At 41.0% G+C, this 24335-nt stretch overlaps 1 protein-coding gene across 3 annotated transcripts in view; it reads right to left on the minus strand.

The window, feature by feature from the left end:
- LOC118426373 (sarcoplasmic/endoplasmic reticulum calcium ATPase 1-like) overlaps positions 1-24335 on the minus strand; it is a 59128-nt gene that overhangs the window by 9758 nt on the left and 25035 nt on the right. For 2 of the 3 annotated variants that reach the window (XM_035835713.1, XM_035835711.1), the window contains exons 6-17: positions 13777-13857; positions 9969-10054; positions 9310-9376; positions 7873-7961; positions 6585-6762; positions 5541-5689; positions 4360-4536; positions 3638-3731; positions 2839-3002; positions 1817-1934; positions 927-1150; positions 152-413 (exon numbers count right to left, since the gene is read on the minus strand). In XM_035835713.1, coding sequence (XP_035691606.1) covers positions 152-413; positions 927-1150; positions 1817-1934; positions 2839-3002; positions 3638-3731; positions 4360-4536; positions 5541-5689; positions 6585-6762; positions 7873-7961; positions 9310-9376; positions 9969-10054; positions 13777-13857 — 1689 coding nt within the window. Of the gene's footprint in view, positions 1-151; positions 414-926; positions 1151-1816; positions 1935-2838; positions 3003-3637; positions 3732-4359; positions 4537-5540; positions 5690-6584; positions 6763-7573; positions 7663-7872; positions 7962-9309; positions 9377-9968; positions 10055-13776; positions 13858-24335 lie in introns of all 3 variants that reach the window. The other variant, XM_035835712.1, reaches the window with a different exon arrangement.

Here is a 24335-nt window from a genome sequence, read left to right on the forward strand (position 1 = left end):
AAATGAACAGGAGGGTGGAAAGTACCGATATCGTGGTCCAATACCTGGCCACTGGGGCGGAGAAAAAGACTAAAGCTACCTGCACAAATCAGAAACTGTTGTATGTGTAGATGCTTCCTCTTTAAAATACAAACAAGAGAGTGGCAAGTACCGATATCGGCCTTCTTCAGAGCGGGAGCGTCGTTGACTCCGTCACCAGTCATGGCGGCGATGGCGCCGGCACCCTGCAGGTAGTCGACGATCTTGGACTTGTGGGTGGGCTCGACGCGGGCGAAGAGGCGGGAGCGGACAGTGGCAGCAGCCTGGTCAACTGGGGGCAGGTCGTCGAACTCACGTCCAGTGTACGCCCTTCCGGTCCAGTCCTCACCCTCCTCGAAGATGCCGATCCTGCGGCAGATGGCCAGGGCTGTCAGCTGTGGGGAGGAATGCAAACGGTCCAAGTTAACCCAACTGTTGATTAAGGTGGTATCTCTATGCACTACTGCTGGGTTCAAAAGATTACTCAACGAATTTCAGAGATACAGAACAAATTTTCTTACATTTTGTGTATTCTAATGTCTGGTACATTTTGTAAGTCATGCTTTTACGCATTACACAATATCCAGATCATAAAAAAATTGGCAAAAATACATGTAACACATAAACGAGCCTGTGTTTAGCGCTGGTTGGGGTTAATGACCCCCTCCCTGAGGCGGCAGCAATTGTAGGGCCGGCCACTAGGGGCGCGATTTAAGTCAGGCTAAAACATAGGTAATGCCTAGTCTATGCACTGTTCATGTCTTGTCTACTGTGTCTAGTTGTTATGTAATGTTATTTTTACTTCCATCTGTAAAATCAGCAGTATTCAGAGGTACTACTGCTTTGGGGTAACTCTGAATTGTGATTTGATGAATAAAGATTGAAAGATTGAAAGAAAGAGTCCGTACCTTGTTGTCGCCGGTGATCATGATAACGCGGATGCCAGCACCGTAGCACTCCTGGATGGAGGCAACCACTTCCTTGCGGGGGGGATCCAGCATGCCCACCATGCCCACGAAGGTCATGTTGCTCTCGTACTGCATGAACTTGCGGGAGTCGTCCAGGTCCATCTCCTCGCGCTTGGGAGGGTTGTCGATGGTGGCCAGACCCAAGCAACGCAGGGTGTCTCTGCCTGTAAGGGGCGCAAAGCATGTCAGTCAAAAATGTGACATTCATTTGACTATGTGTTTAGTAAATATCCCCACTTTAGATACTTGAATAGTAAAGAGAAATTTATATTCCTGACAGCTTTTGATAAACCAACTCTAACCAACCATACAGCTAGCTATATAGCTACATTTATGCAATTACCAAGAAGCGAGAGGAAGTCGAATGTCCTAGAATAGATTAGACGCACATCTGCATATATAGATGTGTATGATTGTTTCCATTGTTACATATATGTGATTCTTACCATGTGACCTGTACTTAGCCCAGTGGGGCAAAAATGTGCAATAAAGATCTTCATTCATTGTAGTTAGTATTGTATGATTTTGATGTCGTATGATTCTCTGGAAGGCACAGGAGACAACCAGACAAGAACCTAGAATGGCCTTTCCCGTAACAAGACGGTCGAACTTTCATATATTTCATGATGACTATGACTGTGCTGCTATTGAAAAGCATAGGTTGTGTCTGCTGTCTGGTCCAACCAAAAAAGTTTAAAACCCATCCCAACTTGGTAACAACAGCAGCATTCAGAGTGACACCGATGTAGAACTTCTATCCAGTGCTCAGACTGTATACCAAGCTTTAACACACAAGAAACAGAGAGTCACATGTGTATAGAGCTGCTCACCTGTGCCATACTCTGTGGCGATGTCCAGGATCTGTTTCTTGATGCCGGGGGTCAGTGGGACCTTGGTGGTGCCCACGCGCACATGGGTGCAGCGGTCCAGAATACCCTCAGGTGCACCCTGTGTTGTTGGGAGATTGACACAAGATCAGCTCAAACATCCATAAATACGTAGTTTCATCTGGTTAGTAGATCAATTGAACAAAGTCTTCTTCGTTAAACAACCTTCCTTTAATTCTTCAGTAAACATTTCAACGACCATTCGTCGCTTCATCAGTACAAAATCATTTGTACTGATGAAGGCGACAGAAGGTCGTTGAAATGTTTATTGAAGAATTAAAGGAAGGTTGTCAGACGAAGAAGACTTTGTTCAATCATCTCAAACCCTTATCATCTGTTATAATTTAAAAAGTAACGGGAGAGACAATAGTTTGATGTATGATTGTATCTATCATCTGTGGCAGTTTCCTTCTAAAATCTCAATCATCTGTCAACATTTAAAAAAAGGAACGAGACCATGGTTTCCTTCTCTGACTAGTCTGAGCCTGCAAGAATGATTTAATCTATCACTCGGGGTTGTTTCATTCTAAAACCCGAGTTAGGGTATTAAAAAAATTTATACATTATGAAAATCATGCGTAATGAAGCAACACACAATCTACATTTGTACATTAACTACAACAAAAAGTTCAAAATCTTAATTTGCATGTCAAGTTCCTGTTTCAACTAAACCCATTACCTACTCTCTATCTCTTGCAGGCTGACAGTTCAAGACAATGCTCACAGGGGCGCTTGCACAAGCACAGACGACAGTTACCCACAAACCTTGCAGAACATCCGGTCTTTTCCGACCGACCGGGTGGTTCTGTTGGGGGTGCAGTACACGCTCATGGACTTACGATCGCGGGAGAACTCCAGCGTGAACGCCTTCCTCATCATCTGCTGGAAGACCCGGTTGCAGGCGTTTGCCCTCTCGGCCTTCGTGAGCCCTACGAGCCAACCAAAAGAAAGCAGTGAGTACTAACCTTGCAGAACATCTTGTTGCCGACGGACGTCTTGGTGGCCTTGGTTGGTGTGCAGTAGCAGCTCATGGACTTGCGGTCGCGGGAGAACTCCAGGGTGAACTCCTTCTTCATCAGTTGCTGGATGACCTTGTTGCAGGCGCCGGACTTCTCGGCCTTGCTCAGTCCTAACAGACACAACCACGTTACAGACATTGATTTGTTGTCTATTGTCTATTGTACATTGTAACAACCAGCGTTCGAGCTAGCCTGAAATATTTTTCCGTCCCGGGATATTGAATGGAAATCCAGTCGAAGGCTTGACAATCCTAAGGGGTCCGGGGCAGGGCTCTAGCCAGCGTCTGTTTTTCCGTCAATTGACGGAAATTTGCTGCGTCTGACGGAAAATTTTTTAAACCAATCCGTCAACCTTGACGGACAAAAATCCTTGATGGGAGCTACAGGCGGCTTGGGGACGCCGTCCACGGCCGTAAAAGCCACACACTGTTTGTTTTGCTATTGTTATGATTGTTGACAATGTTTGTCGGCGCCCTTTCGCATACGATAATCTCATTAAAACCCGTTTTTCAAGGTCTCAGTTCAGTCCTTCTAATTAATTTTCGCGGTTTTCGCGACAATTGTAATTGGCTGACGGCAAAAATTTTGAGCTGGCTAAAGCCCTGGTCCGGGGTATACTCAAAACAATGGTCCATTTTGCTACAAAGGAACATTGAAATTTAGGGCCGCGCCTTCCTCACAGCAACTTTCTGCATGTTACATGCAACAAAATCTAACTTAAAGCAACAATAATAAATTGATGTACCTGACAAGTCAGTGTTGAAGACGTTCATTTTCTCTACCAGGGCTGTCAGTGCAGTCTCTGTGGCCTCACCCACCTTCTCGTATACATTCTTAGACTGTGGAAAAGTAAACGAATCCAACCAATCAGTACATGTACAAGGAAGATGAAGTATAAAAATACTGTGCAACTTTTTTTTCCTATTAGAGACTTTGTCAAGACATGTCAGATAAGTCATGACTTCATTTCTTTCTGACATTGTATTCTGCAAGTTTTGCTTTGGTGATGGTTTTCCTGTTTTTCTCATCCATTCTACCAACAATTGCCACCATGCTACTCAGCAATTTTACTGCTGGTATACAGGCATTTAGAAGTTCGTTGCCTGCTACACTGCATCTGAGGATTTATTAATAGAATTTTCATCGAAAATTTGGAGGTACGTGTGTTAACCTTTAAAAAGTAGTCACTGATTAATGAAAATTCTATTAACTGTGTACATACATGCCTGATGAATCTCTTCAACGATATGCGTCTGAGAAATATCAAATATGCGATGAAGCCCTCATTTGTACATGGGGGCCAGGCTTTCTGCAGAGAAGCTATCAGAGGAGCTACATTGTAGCTGTAGCTAAAATAGAATGGATACCTGATAGACATAATCTGACTGAGCGAGGCGATTTCTGTAGTTCTTCTAGGCTAAGAAAGTGTTTTTGAATTAACAGTACATGTATAAAAAGTCTAAATACCTCGTTGAAGTCCAGAGCAGAGTCGTTGCAGAGCGCCATGATGGTCGCCATCTCCACGAGAGCATCGTAGTCTCCGGCCTTGATCTTGCCGCCGCCGTCCATGGAGATCTCGCCGACGGGCTCGTAGGTGGATCCGGTGATGCGGAACTGGTGGAATGTGGCGCGGTCTCCCTCAGCCTGGAGGTTGGGGAACAAAGATAGTAAGTTTCATCTAAGTCCTTCCCGCACAAGATGATGCAAGATTTTTTTCTGTCATTTAGAGGGCCAAATTTAGTGAAATGAAGCCAACATTTTTTAACGTTGTCACGAAACGACCTGTCTCCCTCAGCCTGGAGGTTGGGGAACAATGATTTTTTTTTTTAACCTTATAATATTTACAAACATGTAACCATTGTATATCTTCGGCCTATGCCGCTTTTCAAGATTTCAAGGGTGGAGGAGGTCAGAGGTCTAAATACGTTCTAAATACAATGTAGTACACAAATTCAAACATTACATAGTCACTTTCTTATTCAACATAATATCAGTCCATCTCATTGTCCGTAGCTAGTTACATAATTTCTCGTCGAGCCAAGTTCCTAAATGAAAATACTGAAGGCGCCAGCCTCAAGTTCTCCCTCAGACTATTCCACAGAAATGTGCCTGAGTAAGTTATAGAAATCCAGATAGTAAGTTTAATCTAAGTCCTTCTCGCACAAGATGATGCAAGATTTTTTTTTTGTCATTTTGAGGGCCAAATTTAGTGAAATAAAGCCAACATTTTTCAACATTGTCACAAAACAACAGAAAAGTCCCCTTCTCTGGTTAAAACATAGCCTGATTTAAGCAAGCTTCTATACAGCCCGCCCAACATTGCGGGGAGGGGCCAGTTACAGCCCTGGACAGCGGAGTTTGGTTACACAGACTAGTTAAAACACAGCATAGGGGATTCAAATCACAGAATGAGGGAGCCTATGGCGAAAAGTCTTGGCAAGAACACTGGCACCCAGGCTTTTAGCTAGGGTTTTATTATAGGGAGTCCAAATTTCATAGTGGCTGAGGGTCACGCAGTGAGACCACAGGCACAAGTATTGTAGCAGGGTTTGGGGCACCCCCTTCACTTTTTGATAGAGAATTTTAAGTGAAAATGGGGCACTCTACGTCTTAATGAGCTGGCACCCTGACTTCCCTCCCGTTCTCACCTTGTCGAAGATGAACATCCTGCTGACGCACATCTGGTTGGTGGTGAGAGTTCCGGTCTTGTCGGAGCAGATGACGGATGTGCAACCCAGCGTCTCCACGGACGGAAGGCTCCTCACGATGGCATTCTTCTTGGCCATTCTCCTGGTGCCTGCAATTATGCACAAAAACTTGTAAGTCTCTTGCAGAGAAGTGTTTTTTCATTGTAGTGCCCAACAACACTGGACTATCAGGTCGAGGGACCAAGCTATAAGAGTAATTTTTTGGAGACAAGTGACGTTTTGCAAACAATATGTTGAATTTTTACATTGGGTGGTATTTCCCCAAACACACCCATAAAAGGTTGGAAAGAGATCTTGTTCCCAAAGAATAAATACTGTCTGTTGTGAAGAGTAAAAAAAAAAAGGATTAGCTTCTAGTCCTAAGTTAATGCAGAGGTACATTTTTCTCTCTACTCCACTGTAAAAAGACTCTAAGGCCACATGAAGTTTTGGGTAAGAGTGGAACATGTCCAACTTAAGTCAGAAACACCATACTCGAGACCAGAGTGAGGTCTAACTGACGCAATAGGAGATGCAGAAGATGTTACATGTACTTTATCTGCTTGGGAAAGTTCCCTTCTTCACTACACAACACAAGACCCATGTAAAAGCAAGCCCTATGCACCAAAAGCCAAGCATGCGGTGATGATCCAGCCTGACACAGATGGACTTCTATCCAGTGCTCAGACTATCAAGCTTGGGCAAGTTACATTCGTCATAGGTTATTGTATGATTTTGATGCTGCAGGATTTTCTAGCAGTTGCAGAAACACGAAGAATCAGACAAGAATCCAAGACCGCCTTTCCCATAAGAAGAAGGTTGAGCTTTCCATTGTATGACAACACCTGTGTAAAAGTAAGATGTACGCACCCAGAGCCAATCATGTGGTGATTTTGATGCTGTAGGATTTTCTAGCAGATGCAGAAACACAAAGAATCAGACAAGAATCTAAGACTGCATTTCCCATAAGAAGGCTGAGCTTGTGTTAAAGTAAGATGTACGCACCCAGAGCCAAGCATGTGGTGATGACGGCAGGCAGACCCTCGGGGATGGCGGCCACGGCCAGAGCCACTGCGATCTTGAAGTAGTAGATGGCACCCCTCATCCAGGAACCCCCGTGCACGGGGTCGTTGAAGTGTCCGATGTTGATGGCCCAGACAGCAATACAGACCAGAGTGATCACCTGGGGGCAAAGAGCAACGACACACTCAGAAACAAAAACTACAGCGCAAATCATCTCATGGAACCTCATTGTATTGGTAGTAATCATAGTACAAAGCTTAACTTTCTTCCAACATTTGTCATTGTAACATTTGGGCCTGGTCATATGATATATGTCATATGATTGCAAACTGATGGCATATATTTGTTCATTTAATACCTAACGGCTAGTTGGGCAACGTTGGCCTGGGATAAATAGAAAAGGTTGTGTTATATTTACTGTAATACACCGTATGTCTACTGCTGCTACTACTACTACTTCTACTACTAATACTACATGTACATCTGTGTCAGCTTTTGGTTCTGTCACAGCCTGCTTGAAACTACTTTGACATCAAAATCGACTAAGGCATGCATTCATCAGCAGATAAAATCTACTTTCTACCACTGGTTGAGGATGTGGCATGTATTGATTAAAAAAAAACATGTTTTCGTAGTGCAAGTAAAACTATAGCTTTCAGAGCAAGACTGTACGTAATATGTCAATAGGAAAATAAACACATAGGTTGGTTCAAAGAAAGAACAGATACAAAGAAATGTCCGTCTCTACAATGATCATAACACTCTAAAGCAACACTCTCAGTGCTGCAATGGAAAAATGGTAATAAAACAAGATATGGTGAAGGAACATGAACATGTAGAAAGATGGTCTACAAAGTAAACCTGGTAGAGAAGAGAATGTCAAAGGAATTGATGACTGGTTCAAGTTGGAGAAAGAAAAAAAAAGAAGAGGAGTCAGTCAGAGTTGCCCCATGAAGGGATCGAAGGGTCACCTGGGAAAGTTGGTGTCCAAACTCGTCCAGTTTTTTCTGCAGCGGTGTCCTCTCGTTTTCTGTTTCCACCATCTCGTTGCGGATCTTTCCTGCAGAATAACAGTGTGGTTGGCAAACAGGTTAAGATCTTATCTTGGTGTACAACCCCTCCAGAGAGAAAACCTTTCGTGTTTTGGAGCGAGCAGAGCATAGAAGAGGTGAATCAGGAGCTTGTCAGGACCTTTGCTGCAGTACCTGTAAAAACAAACAGAGGGATCTTCTGATCAGTGTTTGTCAGAGAGACAGGAAAGGAAGGTTACCTTGCTCAGCTGCTCACCAAACTCGTCCAACTTCTGCTGAAGAGGGGTCTTCTCCGTCTCCGTGGCAACCATCTCATCACGGATTTTACCTTGGGTTCAGACGGCCCCAACACAAGGAATCATGGGAACAGGAAACAACAGGGAACAGGGAGAGGAGGAGAGAAGAGGGTAGAAAGTTGGGAGGAAAGTTTTACCAGTACTTTTTTAATGATCAAGGACTTAAATCAACATATCACAGTCACTCACGTCTTAAGTCATTCAAGAATGGAAAACATGGAGGATAGAAATATGAGAGAAAATAAGGACTTTTCTTTTTAGTCGGGTAAATCATGGAAACAGTTTCTAATACAATCAACCTCATGCTGCAACACAGGTGAATGAGCACCACCAAATAACTTAAAACCATTCCTTACAGAGTGGTCCTATTCTGATAAAAATTTGGTGTTTGGCTGAGCCCAAAGCATGGATCTCTAGAGTTAGGCTGAAGTACTACCACCAAAACCCTGCCTTTGTGATCCATTAAGAATGGGGCAAGGCCTTCTTCCTTTTACAGCTGTTGCCTTCCAACACCTCGGGCACTGTAGTATTGATTTTATTTCTATTTTGCACGCACAGGCTTAAGCCTGGGGTGAACCGACGACAGCAATATACGAGAGGGGAGAACCACAAAGGAACAACATGAAAGCCCCGTCAGAGGAACCAAGGGGTAACAGTTTTCTGCCCACTGGGTTTGGCAAATTAGGCTCTTGATGTACTTTCCCCCAATGCCTCATCCTTGAAGTGTGCCCAAGCAAGAAAAACTATTCAGCCAATAACAGCATTTACTTGCAACCTTTAGAAAGGGGTTAAGTCGTTACAACGGTGCGTTAAGGTTTTTATCCATCTTTGTGGATTACGACAGCAGCAGTGCTTTTCAGTTTCCACCCTGCATACTAATGAACGTTCCCTTACCAATCTCTGTTGACTACTACTAATGAACGTTCCCTTACCAATCTCTGTTGACTACTAACGAACGTTCCCTTACCAATCTCTGTTGACTACTACTAACGAACGTTCCCTTACCAATCTCTGTTGACTACTAACGAACGTTCCCTTACCAATCTCTGTTGACTACTAACGACCGTTCCCTTACCAATCTCTGTTGACTACTACTAATGAACGTTCCCTTACCAATCTCTGTTGACTACTAACGACCGTTCCCTTACCAATCTCTGTTGACTATAACAAACGTTCCCTTACCAATCTCTGTAGACAGTCCAGTTCTGATAACTAAAATGAACGTTCCCTTACCAATCTCTGTAGACAGTCCAGTTCTGATAACTAATGAACATTCCCTTACCAATCTCTGTAGACAGTCCAGTTCCCATAACTAATGAACGTTCCCTTATCAATCTCTGTAGACAGTCCAGTTCCGATGATTAATGAACGTTCCCTTACCAATCTCTGTTGACAGTCCAGTTCCGATAACGACTCCACTGCACTTTCCCGCAGCAATGTTGGTACCCTGGTAAAGAAGGAAAAGTTATGTTTATCTTTCTTCAGATAATCTTTCAAAGACTACATTGTCAAATTTTCTGCATGAAAAGGTTTTGATTGACATCAGGGCTTAGCTTTGCCCCTAACAAATCATATTCAAGTGTAAACAGCCTTCAAAACATTCAAAGGAAAAACAGATTGGAGGATCTGATAATAACACTTGGTCCATACTACATTGGTCGGGAACCCAATACTGTATCTATGTTTTCATCTTTAGCCGCTGTCATGCCCATATACAGACATTAGTTTTTCTCTTCTGTTATGCAGCACATAAGTCCACTTTCCACTAGAGGATGCAACTATCATGTGACAGAATATTTGACAGATTGCAAAATAAATTTGATGGACAAAAACAAACTTTTCTTTTGTTTTGTGTGCAGAAATTCTCACAAGAGAAAGGTAAATTCCTGCAGGAAGAAAATTCTCTGCAGGAATTACCTTATAATCCATATCTTAATCATTAAAAGCAAAAATAGTACGATATGAGTTTTACGCATTTGATTTAGCTTGAAAACTGTTAAACTCCAATTTCTTCAGTAGTGGAAGAGAAAGTGACATACTGAGAAGAGGAGGTTCTTCTTGTCCTGGTTGACGGCTCGTGGGTCTGGGATGGGGTCGGTATGTTTGATCACACTCACACTCTCACCTGAGGGGAGAAACCACAAGTTTTAGTCAGGACATACAAAATACAGGTAACATTCAAAATTACCTGCACTAGACAAATTTTACCTGCACCACTCTGAATTTAGGATGTATGGATCATACTAAAATTGTTCAGGAACTATTGCTACTTTTTTCTTTATACTTTGTAGGTGTTAACATTCAATGCAGCTAATAACAATCCACCTACGCCTACATCATAGGACCTTTTTGGATAAAACCCAATACATGGACCAGTGCAGGTTAGGTGCAGGTAGACACCAGAAATACCTGCACAGCTCCAATTTTACCTGCACTAAAGTGTATATACAGGTGCTATTTCGAGCCCTGAAATAGGATATACATGTCTGTCAGACACCTTTGTCAGAGCTTTTAACTCGAGTTCTGCTTCTCACCGCTATATGTAGCCGATGTGCCGCTTTTGCGGTGAGAAAACAATCCCAAACGTGGCTAAGCTTGTATCCAGACATGTCTTGAGAGACATCGAAACGTAAGCAATGTAAGTATCGGCTGGTTGTGTAACAAGAATTCTCCCATATCCTATATTTTACCAACCTGATGAAACTATTTTTGGAAGATGTACAAAATGTACACAGAAATAAATCTACAAATGTACTTTGTAACACTACTATACCTTTATCCGTAGGGTAACCTACATAACCGTTGAATCTGGGACATCAACTGGATGGACGGTGGTTTAAAATTGCATCATTTTTACAGTCTGAAACCATCCTCCTTGACTTGATATTCCTGAAAACCCCTATTTTATATTACGACCGGAGTAAAGGTGAACTAGAGAACTAGAGTTACAACAATGTCATACTGTGTTGGACTGTGTACAAAGTTCAAGTTCAACCTTATTTACGGGCGGGCGTCGCATCTGTCACATCTGAAGGAGTTTTATCATGCGGAGGTGAATGGTACCCAGCTGATTGCTTCACCGATCTACATTACAGTATTGATTGCCCTTTGTATCAGTGGTCGGGGCCATTTATGGTTAAAAGCCTCACCCCCGCTGGCTTAATCTCCCAGTCACGTTTCCCCGCACAGGTGGCATTAAACGGGCGGCAATCCGGCAATCGATGAGGACAAAGGGACAATCTATCCGACCCAGATTAAATATGCAGCGAAATTGATTTCCGGTGAAATTCCCCCCTCAAGGTTCTCCTTGCTAACAAGGCAGTAAGCCACACTTTGGGTATCTTTGTCTACACTGAGTCTTTCATGTGCTGATTTCAATGCTACTTGTACCTACAATTTGTTTATATTACGATGGCGACACAGTTTTTATTATCATGGACATCTGCTGGCAACATGAAACGGACTAACAGGGCAGTAAGCCACACTTTTGGTATCTTTGTCTACACTGAGTCTTTCATGTGCTGCTACTTGTACCTACAATTTGCGTATGTTAGGACGACGACATAGGTTTTATTATCATGGACATCTGCTGGCAACCTGAAACAGACTCACACACAAAAAAAAATTGCCTTCAGTCTGAAATCTATATGGTCAGGATTCTATGGTTGAAGAGATGACTGAAGACACAGAACATTGGAAATGGACCTTGGAATTCATTTTGGCATTTTATGACATAGGCAATCGTTCTATGCCTTAACTGAAGTTGAAGTTTTTTTAGAAATTCAGATTGCAGTATGACTGAAGAGTCACAGATGTCATCCATATTATAATGTAATAACTATAATGAAGTCAGTGTGGCCTTGTCAAGATTTCTAGGGGCACGATTCCCAAATCTCAGTTACATTTATTTGAATTTCTGTTTGGTATTGTTATGGTTACATCGAAATCTTTGGTTATCATTTGGTTATTATTGCACACAAGTCTTCATGTATCTAATTTTGTACAATTGTTATCATTCTGTTGGATGGTTCCCGAAGTCTCAATGTTTTTGTTTATTTGAAAAACCCAATAAAAAAATATTGTAGAGGCAGTAGGTGCAGTGGGATGGGGATATTTGATATCTGGTTTATATTTTGTTAAATTTGGAAATTTTACTACCGCAAACATAAAAGCGGTTACAGTACTCTGTACCATTCACTGTTCAGTGCAGTTGTCTGGTTCATTACATCTATTGAAAATAATCCGTGAAGCAAGGAGAAATCTTACTCCATTAAGGCCCTGGTAATAAATGACAACCTTGGTGCATGTTGTAATCATACACATAATTGTCTGCTTCCACCGTAACCCGATTTGGATCACACTTGAAATATTGATGCAAGAATATGGGCAGCTTTCCATATAAAGTATTTTAGTTCTCCTCCAGAAAAACAATAAGGAACCGGCTTCAACAGATGGGTAATAATAAACGACAATGAAAAAAAAATTGGGAATTTACCGAGTCACAGTGGCAAAAGTACCAAAGAATGAGCCAAAACTGTTATGAAAGCACATTTGAGTTTGAGCCTCTTTGTCGTATATAAGCCCTCCAACATTTCCATCACTTTTTTTCTACGTTGGATTTTAAACTACTCCAGAAGGTATCATCAATAAAACAAAGTGTAGGTCTGTGCCCTAGCTTACTTCGTCCATCCATCATCCACCAGACCCCAAACGAATGCCTTGTTTCCATATCACTTTAAATAAAGCCCTTGCTCCCTACAGTATTTTACATATCTTTACTGTTACATAATGATGCATTACACACATACATGCAGACACCCAAGGGGACGCCCTCCATTTCTGGGAAATCTTTCTATCATTAGAAAATTGTGCTCGTATCTTTTACATCCTGTGGAGACTTAGCCAGTTAAGTTGGATACAGTGCACACTGCCTATCAAGGAGAAACTTTATCAGTGTAGGAGGAATCTCCTGCTGTAAAAGTTCAAAATTCGTAGACGTGATCAGAAACATCTTGTTTTAAAGTTAGATGATAAACTTGGAAGATAAACGACTTTGACGTTGCTCAGAATGACTTTACCAACACAGATGAACTTTCAAGTTAGAAGATAAAACATTGCCTACACTATGAATCATAAACAGCCGTTTGTGAACTTGTTTCAGATATATTTCTTGAAACAGAGCAGTAGTTTTGAATAGGCTGTTTCAAGGTTTGAAATGCACATGCAAATTTGGTGGGCCAGATATTGGACCATTAGAAAATGAACAGATTATATGACAAGGCATTCTCACATTTTGGGGCTTACTGGTCGAGGAAAAATGACAAGAGCAAAGTAGAGTAGAGTTTACTTACAGTCATTTCTACAAAGTTTTACAGTTAATCATACAGAGGCATTTATCCTTGTATGATTATAAAACGCCCGTGTGAGTAGAAAACTCCACCAAACCAAAGATTCTTTCACCTAACAGATTTCTTTGTAGTGGAATGGACCTTTGTTTTGAGTTTCATCCATTCACAAGTTTTCACTGGTCCAGGTCCAGGTCTCTGGTGCTAAACCGGACATGGACCTGAATTTTCTGTACCAATACCCACCCCTAGTGGATCTAGACATGGGCATGAGAAGTTCAAACCGTGAAGCGGTTTACAGAAGCAGTACGCCAAAAAGTAGTTACTCCAGCAACTGGATATGGTTTTCAAAACGGTCGGACGTTTCAACAGCTATCCCGTAGTTTTCATCAGTTACACTGAAGTGATCTGGAAGAAACAGGTCTTTTATACCCTAACTATGAATGAAGACAATTTTGGATGTCCAATAGCAGTAGCAGTACAGAAGAAGTAATTGTCTCACCTGTCAGGATGGACTGGTCCACACGTAACGTGGTTGACTTGATCTGCAGGATGCGGATGTCAGCTGGTACCTTATCACCAACTGTGGGCAAAACATACAACACAGTTGTGATCTCTCAATCCCAACATGGTACTAGCACTAGTAATAGTTGTATACTGTAAATGCATTTAAGTTTGTGGGGGTTTAATTTCGCGGTAGCAGGAAAAAAAGGACTTTTCGCAGTCACGGTTTTAAGTTCGTGGTAGCACCATGCACTGAAGTCTCTTTAAATGGCATGGAAAAATGTTCGCAGTGGTTTTAAGTTCTTGTTAAAGTGGCCACCGCGAAAACCGTGAACATTAAACCACCACGAAAGTTTCTACATTTACAGTAACACACCTGTCTTGTAATAACATACATAGCAGTTGTGATATCTAAAAGTATATATGGTATACAATCCTGTAGTTTAAGCAACATACAACACAACAGTTCTGTAAAAATGTACACAGCAGTTCTGATATTTTAATGTATACATTAGTTTAAGCAACATACAAGTACAACATACTAGTTCTGTTGTTATAATATCACAAGTACATGTACATTACTATGTTCCATTGCAACATCATCATGCTTTCAAATTGTAAAAATATACACTGCAGTTGTAAAGATGTTAAACAATACACATATGTAAACCACACCTTTCTGTTGATACAGCATAGGTTTGGCATAATAACAAATTGCTATCTTTGTCGTAAAATACACAGATATTACAATACTAGATTACATCACTCTTGCAAATTTTTCATTTCAATGAGATCAAACATTTTATGTGCAATGTCAAATTTGCTTCCCTTTGTTTAAGGTCTTTTTAAAGTGTTTTTTTAAACAGACAAACATCCATCATTCCAACCATCACAATATCATGTATATTATACTGTAATCCTCTCTAGTTGGCATATTTCTTGCGGGCTTTTGCCCAGAAAGTCTGGCTAATTCTGTTCTGAGTGTTGTGGTGCTTTTGTGTAATGGGGTCTTTTATCTCTCTGGCAGTGCTAGCCTGCCAATGAGTCGCCTGAACGAGTTAGATCTGTTGCTGCCAGGAAATCTATCTTTGAACCTTCGCTAGCCTGTAGGCAAAGATATATCTACTTCGCATCCTTTAATGGTTGTACCGGGGAAAAAGGCAGACAGTAGACAAGACAACAGTTAGGCCTGGATTTATCGTTAAGCAATCCTTGAGGTATACGAGATAGAAATATGCGACACGTTGCCCAACTGCTGCCTTACTCCTCTTCTGCTTTTACGACAAAACCCCAAATGTTGAGCGCCAAAAATAATTTCTCTTACGGCATACACATCGTCAGATTACCCTGCCCAAATATGGTAACATAGTCCGCAACCTGAATTTTAGCATGGCACACAGTGTAATCAACCTCTCCATCTAGTTTAAACACAGACGTCACGACGCGACACTTACTGCAGATAACCATCTCACGCATTTCTGATTTTTCATATTGGATCTATTGTTTGGAGTTTTTTAAGAGATGTCCAAGTTTGGATGGAAGGTCCTGACAGGCCGGTTGACCAGATGAGGTATAATAGGGGTTGAAGAGAGGGCCGAGGGGGGTGATGTAGAAAGAGGTATGGCAGGTATGCCACTGGCATCCCAGAAATACTGACCACTGACGTCATTGCACTGTGACAGACATGGGCTGGGACTAAACGTGTCCCTGCTGCCAGCTTTGGGACAGCTTGTGACAAGTGTTTTGCTCTAAAACTTTGCACAGATGTGAAGTGTTTGGTTGTATGATGTCAAAGTAATGTCAAACTCTATGAAGACACACGAAATCCGTGATGTTCATGAGTCATGTATCTAGTAAAATGTTCTTCTTTGACTTTGACTATCGGTAGAACTCATCCTCAAAAGCTTTGGGACAGCTTGTGACAAGTGTTTTGCTCTAAAACTTTGCACAGATGTTAAGTATTTGGTTGTGTGACATCAAAGTACAGTACAATGTAGTGGGATTCAAACTCCATGAAAACACACGAAAATCATGTACCTAGTAAAATGTTCTTTGATTCTAAATTGGGTAGAGCTCATCTTCAAAAGGTTTGAGACAGCTTGTGACAAGTGTTTTTGCTCTAAGACTTTGCACAGATGTTAAGTGTTTGGTTGTGTGATGTCAAAGAAGTGGAACTCAACTTCATGAAGACATGACAATCGTCATGTTTAAGTGTCATGTCACAGCAAATGTTCTTTTCCTTGGAATTTTTTGTAAAACTCATCCTCAAAAAGTTTGCAGATGTAAACTCTTTAGTTTTGTGACGTCAATCAAGTGAAATTCAATCCCCATGAAGACATTAAAAATCACCATGTTTATGAATTGTGTGTCATGTAAAAGGTTGTTTTCCTTTGAATATTGGTTTAGCTCATCTACTACATCATAACATTCTTGTCATTCAATTTACTCCAGTAACTATAACAGTTTACAGATGAATGTAAATATTTAATTATGCCACAAAGTTATTTTCCAAGGTAGAACTTTCAGGAATGGACGATCTGAATTTCTAAAAAAAAAAAAGCAGGAGGCTGTTCAATATATTTGGTGTTTGCCATGTTGGACAACTGAATTCTTGGTGACATATTTTTGTTTTCATTTAAGGTGTACAGTAGCATTTTAGACAATGCGAAATCCACATGTACAAATGTACAAGAAGTATTTGATTTTTTGACAGTGGCGCATGCGAAGTCAAAGGCAAAGTTCCTTCGCGGGCCTGATGGCGCAAGGGGTGGCGCCCATCTCCATTTCAGTAGCCCTGGGCCACACAACGCAATCACTACAGCAGGGGGCTAGGTCACTGGTAGTAGTGTGTGTTCAACTTCCATACTCTTTCCCGAATGCTGAGTGCTAAGCAAAGAAAGCAGCTTGTACCATTTTTAAAGTCTTTGGTATGACTTGGCCGGGGTCGAACTCACAACCTACCGAATGCAAGGCAAACACCGGCGCATGCCAAGTGTGTTCAAATCATTGTACGGAATCCAATGATAAACAACCAGACCTGATGAGATACATGTACCATAAATTACAGACTAGTTTAGACTTCCAGTCCAAAAAAACGGTTCACGACTTTTGGTTCTTGGGTGTTATACTGGTTTTAACCGGTCCAGCTGAACCAGTATCCAGCACTAGTCCAGAACACTCGTTTTTTAATGTTATCAGAACATAAATAACCTTTGGAGGCAACAATATTTGCTTCTAATTACCACTGACAAGTTCTTGTTCAGCAGACAATAAAAGATGTATATGAATAAATGATGTGATGATGGCTGTTTCTTCGTATCCGAAGATCAATGGTAGGCAGACAAGGTTGATTAGACGACCTGTCTGCCTGGCCTGCACTTGACTTTTTAAGGTGAAGGAGGGGTGTGCACGTCCTTCTCCACCCTCTCGTCTACTGGGGCACTAAGTCCTACAGGGACAGAACTGTTTTGCCACGTAAGACGGCCCCAGCAGATGCAGGTTTATTATTTGGAGTTTCCATCTCCTAGGAGGACTTCCGGCCAAGGATGCAAGGGGTTCCTCCTACCCCTGACTCGTGTGTCATGGCGGGTGCGTCATGCCCGAACATGCCCCTATGGCCTGTCACCACAACAAAGGCCTGTCACTGCCACTAGCCGCAGCTATGTACTCATTTACACCTGAGTTAGGTGAGGAAAGTCGTGTAAAGTGCCTTTCCCAAGGGCACAAGATCGGTGACACGGCAAGCGGATTTGAACGCGGGACCTCTCGGGTGAAAAATGATGTATGCAAGACTAATTGTGCAGTTTTTGGAACACCATAACAAGTTCAGAACTTTCAAACAATCTTGGTATATTTATCTAGATCTGTTCTGCCGCCAATGCTGACGTCAAAACTCCCATAACAATTTCCAGAACAAATCTGGCTTTTAGCCCGCATGAACAATGGGCAGAACGGAACAGGCCACCCGAGACCCTACATTTCCGACAATGCTGTCCTACCTGCGATCAATATCCCATTAGGAAGAGCATGATATTTCTGGGGGGCAAGCCGAGGGGCATTCTTCTGCGTCTACAAGTTTTCACAGCTGAGGGAGTGAATAGAAACTCCCAGGGCTATCATGGAAACCGACAATGTTGTACTCTAAACTAAATCCATCAACAATGGAGAGGGCCAGGGCAGCTACAGAATCAACACTTTCTGCTAAACCTTTGCAAGTGCAGGCTTCCATAATACGTTTTCTATGAAGTAGACACTACAATGGCTGACTGTGAACTGTCAGGTACTTGCCAACATCCTGGGATTTCTACCTGTTTGTAAATGTTAAAAAATTCATGATGCTCGTGGTTTGCTACCTTGGAATTCTAATCATAGATGACTAAAAAACACCCTGACGTCTTTTTTAATAGCTTCCTTTCTAACTGTATTGTGGGTCAGCTCCATACTCATAACCACCTCTGCACAAGACCACCTGGCCAATGTGACCACTTTTTGGTGACTATTTTCCCCATAGAAACAGGCATTAAAGAACCTGTCTAGAGTGACCACCTGTCCACATACATTAGGTCTTATCAGTCCCCTGAGCAGTCCTCTTTTTTATCTGATTAAAAAAATTTTCATATCAAGTTCTTTTTTCAGAAATCATCAGACTTTCTTAACATTTGATAGTAGAGGGCAAAATTGCCAATTCCAATTACCTTTGTGAATTGTAGCCCATTTTTATGGTTTACCGAGCCCGAGAATGGTTTGAAAGAAACCATATGAACAAGCGAGCAGATGTTACAGTATGTCTCCCTTGAGGGTGCTATTGAAGCTTGTCTGCAAATGCGGGGAGATTTGCCAAGATTATAGCTACAAATGTAGGAGAAACCCATCTTGAGGACAAAGGTAAGAAAGGATTACATGTACACTTACAATTTGAGGTGCCTTCTGAGAAAAATCGTCAAATTACCTACGTAGAACACGGATGAACAAATATCAACTTGCTAAACAAGAGGTTGACAGGAAAGAAAGCAGACTGATTTAAGGAAGGAATGCATAGAAATTGCTGATAAAAAAAAAAGTCAAAGACATAATCATAAAGCTTTCTTTGATCCATGAAAGTACCCTGATTACATTTTTCACATCCAAGCATATCTCATGTCACTGAAAACATCAGTTGACAGCTTCAGACTCTGCATGACGCTGACACAATTACTGTTTCCTCCACTTTGGTTATTACAACTGCCAGTAAATATAATTGTAGAGACATTCTGTCCAGGAGTTCTAAGATCAAAGATGAACAAACTGTTATCTAAAATTATGTATGTTACAGTGATTGAAACACACACATGCACACTTGCAAATACAACCACATTTTGCTTGGCACAATTCTCACAAACCCAGGTAGCGCAGTGCGCAACCTGAAAATTTGTAGTTGTAACACCACTTTTCCACCAACTACGTGCATATTAAGCTTGTGTATCTATTTGTTGCTAAGATAAAACATAAGTAGTTAAATGTAACTGGAACTAAAGATATTGGATGAGAAGCTAATTTGAAGAAAATAATAACTGAAATGTTGATGGCGCTACCTGGCCTTTGACTCAGGTTGCCGCCTGTGCACTAACTGGCTGAAGAAAGTTTTTTGAGCACTGTTTTTTAGTATACACAGTACACTAGTTTATGTGTACACATTGTACATGGCCCTTAGGATACCTAAGAATGCACCATTTTAACTTAAAAGTCTCCCAAAGTCTGCACCATGGAAGGTGGATGCCCCCGGACCCCCTATAATAGTGGCGCCTACATGACTTACTGCGACTCACCAAGAAATTTGGACCCCCTACTCTCATGTCCCTAATAAACGTACCGGGACGTTTATTTTTTTCTGCCGCAAAATCCACCCGGTACGTTCTTATTTTGGACGGTACGTTTATTATTTTTTTTGGAAAATTGGACCAGAAACCCCTGAAATAATAAAAATTTGGGTTTTTCTAACCATATTTTGCGGTATTTTTGCTCAAAATTCACAAATTTTCCGTCGATTAGCGGCGCGGATATATTTTTTCCCCATCGCTATGACTCAAACATTTACGCGGTAGCTGTAACATATCGGTCGATCTCGCTATGACGCTACAAAGTAAATGTTATTATTTTGAGAAAACAAGACGCCACACTGAAGTTTTAAGTCACATTTCTTTATAAACAACTTTTAAAGTCTTTGTTTACACCGTAAACTAAAATAACACTGACAACAAAACATGTCATATTTTCGGCCGTGTGGTTCCATGCGCTATCGGCAGCGAGTCGGAAGAAAAATTCTTTCACATAAGAAATAATGGACGTAAAAACAACAACTAGAACCTTGATTCCCTTGTGATATGAGTTTTGAGGCCGCAAATTCTCCAAAACGGCAGGAATTCGTCGTTTAAAAACAGTTGAAAACTGTTCCGAACCGATCCAACATGGCTGCCATTTGTAACATGCAGTGACAGTAAAACTAGCATCTGATTTGTTTACAAGATTCCGATCTTTAAAATGATGCCGTAAACGCATCAAAAAGATCGTATTTTGGGTTGATAATGGACACAGAATGCCTTTTATATTTTCAGAGAGTTGACTTTCAAAAATAATCGTAAGATTTTCTGATTTCAGCGATTTCTAGTCTGTAACACATTAGTATTTTTTGGCCTGAGATGATGAGCTACTTTAACAGACAAGCTCTCACAAAAACTTTTTTGTAAACAGGAGTTTATGAAATATGAACAAAACGCTATTTTGAGAGTGTTGATGTATGTTTAAATTAGTTGTAATTTCTGAAGAAAATATGATTGAGTACTTGCAGCTATATATATATATAATGATTTTAATGACATGCCAGTAATTATAAGTATTATACAATTTTTATTGTTACTTGCTTCAAGTTCCAAGTAGAAAATGCATGTATCATGTAAATTTTCACTTGTTGAATTTGAAAGCACCTTTGGCCCCTGGTTATGGGTCATTGCGGGGAACCTATGCCCAATTTTTCAACATTTTGGCTACTATTTAAGTATGAATATATTAAAATCTATTTATACCTTTTATTACAAAACGGAGGAAATATTATAATTTGACCAAGATATCTATAGTTATTTATTATATATACAGCTAACTGATATGGTGCTAAGGTATAAGCAAATAAAAAGAACCTACCTGCTTCTTTCCCTCGGACAGAAGTAGCATGGACACAATCTACATGTCAATTTGGTCATTTTCCGGGGGGTATGTTTATTCCGGAAGGTATGTTTATTAGATTTTGAAGATTTGTCCGGGGGGTATGTTTATTCCGGGGGGTATGTTTATTAGGGACATGAGAGTATGATAAAATGCTAGCTAGAAGCCTGCCACCAGTCGTACGTGTGTACTTGAACTTGGATGGTAAATGCCTGCAGCAGAAACATTCTCCATCCCGCTCATCTCTCATTTTGATACCTTGAGTCAAACTCTCTAGAAATCAAACACGTTTCTTCAGTTTGACTAATGCCTGGCAGCCAGCAAAAATAGCAACACTTCTCACGTACAGAAAGGTACACAGCAGAAGTAAGCGCCAAAAGCTGGTGAAAATCTCATTACAAATGCCCCTGGCTTCCGAATAACCTTTGAGGAAGCAAGGCGGAACATTTGCGCTTCTGCCTCTCGAATTTCTCATGCAACGATTCCGCTTGCGAGCAAATAGCAAGACCAACCAACGTACTAGTACCAAGAATCAAGACAATCCATTTTGGCTGTCTCAAGTTATATACACACACATTGCATGAACACTACTAAAAATATACATGTAACCTTCCGAGGACCGTAACACCTCGACGAAGAATACTTTCTGTAAAGCAAGTTGAGTTTTGCAAGACCATGACAGGTCTACAATGGTTTGAAGTAATGTTGATATACATGTATTCATCTATTTTTCACCCATTCTGCACTCAACGAATAGCTCTTACCGTGGCTACAGACATAGCAGTTACATTGAAAAGATAGCGACACACGGTCACATCAATTTTTATGATGTATCGGCCACGGTCAAAGGTGTTGTCCGTAATTGATAGACAGAGATATGTCCTAAAGTGGTTTAATCGGGGCCATAAATTGGGCTGCTCTTCCTCCACTGCTTGAAAGACCTTAACTCTGGCCTCATCAGCTACACAAAAGAGACTACATCACCGGTATGAATGACACACTGTCACCATCGATCTGTAAATTTAACATTAAGATTGACCTTTCAACCCGAGTACGTTCGATATGTCCAAATGATTAATGAGTACTGACACGGTGTTATGGAAACATTCACTTTGAAAGGACTAACGGTGAATGAAAACATGTGTGTTTACGTCACAGGATAGATCAGGATTCAGGACAATGACGGATTGGCCTTCAACTGATCGGAACCAGGATCTGTCCCAGGATAATCTACGATTCTACCCGTACATATCGTATTCACAATCCGTTATAGGACAAACTGAACTATATCAATTTGATTGAGTTTTGGACCTATCCTAGGACAATCGACTGTTCTTACTAGTAGTAAACATAGCGATCAAAACCTGTCTTGCAACAAACTCCAATCCATTTCTATGATATGGTGCAGAATAAAGAAAACAATGCCCTTACAATTCATGATTTCATTCACAGTTCATATAAAGAACTGTACAGTGTACTTGAAACATCTTCATTCAAATGATACCCTTGATTGCCAGACTCCGGAATGAATTTCCCATCTACTTATGTCATCGCTAAGTGCTGTGGTTGGCTAATACTAAGTATCATTACATGCATGGAGACTGAAAGAGGATACTTTTCCAAGGGCACACCGAAATTCCTCACAATGTAGAACCTGAACATTGTCTGAATACGTATATACAGCTTTTAACATTAATAAGTTGGCATCCATCTGTCTCGGAAGACAATAGTACTAGTAGGCAGACAGTTTCTTGCCGCCAAATATAAATATCTTTTTAATCTACATGAAAACAAACATGATTTGAATCCTCATTATAAACTTCAAGCAAAATTTAGTTAAATGCTAGATAATAATATGTTTTTCGATTCCTGAGTCATGCCACTGCAACTCATATGCAGGTATAACTTGTAGAAAAACAAAAGTATCATCTTTCACTTGTTTTCATATGTTTGAGTTTGAAAACAACTCACAGTGCATGCCACTGGTACCACACATTTGATAGAAAACAAATTTTAACACCCGCTTGAATTTCAGACTGGATGTATTAAATAGTAGACAAGGTTTCCTATCAAAAAATTGACTTCCAGTAAGAGTCTACAGATCACTATGCTGATAATAAACATGTACATGTATCATATACACATACTCTGTGATTTATCTAACAATCATATACATCTGCAAAACACAATTTTTGTAGATAATATCAAAAATGGAAACAGGATATCACACTCAATGGCCTCAGGAGGTAACGTCTCCTTAAAATTGGGGAGCTTCAGACGGCGAAACTGCCCCGTGGGGCCACCTTGCCCCCAATACCTCAAGGTCAAACTAAACAGGTTCGCCATATTTCCTTACAGCCATCCGTAATCGATGGCCCGTATGTATAACTAATGGCACACCATCGCAGGGCGAGTAATTGAACATCTCCTATTCAGACCCGACGCAATTGCAAAAGGCAGCAGGAATATAAAATGGATCAGCAACTAAAACTGGGAAATCTCCAGCGGAACAAAAATCTCCTCTGCAAAAGGTTAATCCAAACGACTATAGGATACACCCCGCGGTCTTCTTACCGGATTTCTGCTCATAAAACATGAAAAGAAGCAACCTCCGGCCTTAGATGCTCCTTAATCTGCTTTCAAGGCGAGAAATTGACTTTCACTTTTACACTCCGTTTTTACTTTACAATCACAAAGGGCTTGTCCGAGGTACTGAAACGGTGACTGTGATGAATTCCACAGGCATTGCTTTTTTCTTCTTCATTGGTTCCACTGTGAAAGGCGTACAGCACTTCAAAATAATAATCACCGTGGCATACCCTTGATCGAACAAATCCTCTTACTAGTAGGCTTACTGCACCAAACATGCCAAGTAAATTGCCAAAGAGGAAGACTGCCTTATTCAAAGGATTCTTGTGGAAGTTCTTATTTTCATTCTGCCTGACAAATTCAGGCTGATATAACTTTGCATCTAGGAGACAATATTCAAGACCATTTACACCCTGTGGTCTTTAGACACTGTTTTCCAGACTATCTGTATATGGCTAGGAAATAAAAATAATTCCATGGTTCTCTATAACCATATAATTTTATACACACTTTCTGCTCGACCAGTCTTCCCACGACCCTGCAAACAATTTTCAGCCGAAGACCCTCTGTAGTCACAGAAACATTTAACGTTGATATTGACCTTGCGACACCCTTCCGTAAAAAGCGGATGTTTACGTTCCATAGCACAGCTGGTATTGCCGTACCACTGTTTGCTGAGGGATAATTTAATGGGCAGGTGCCATGGAACCAGGGCTCTAGCCAGCGTCCGTTTTTCCGTCAATTGACGGAAATGTGCTGCGTCTGACGGAAAAT

The sequence above is a fragment of the Branchiostoma floridae genome, chromosome 11, assembly GCF_000003815.2.
Source record: "Branchiostoma floridae strain S238N-H82 chromosome 11, Bfl_VNyyK, whole genome shotgun sequence".
NCBI classification, from domain to species: domain Eukaryota; kingdom Metazoa; phylum Chordata; class Leptocardii; order Amphioxiformes; family Branchiostomatidae; genus Branchiostoma; species Branchiostoma floridae.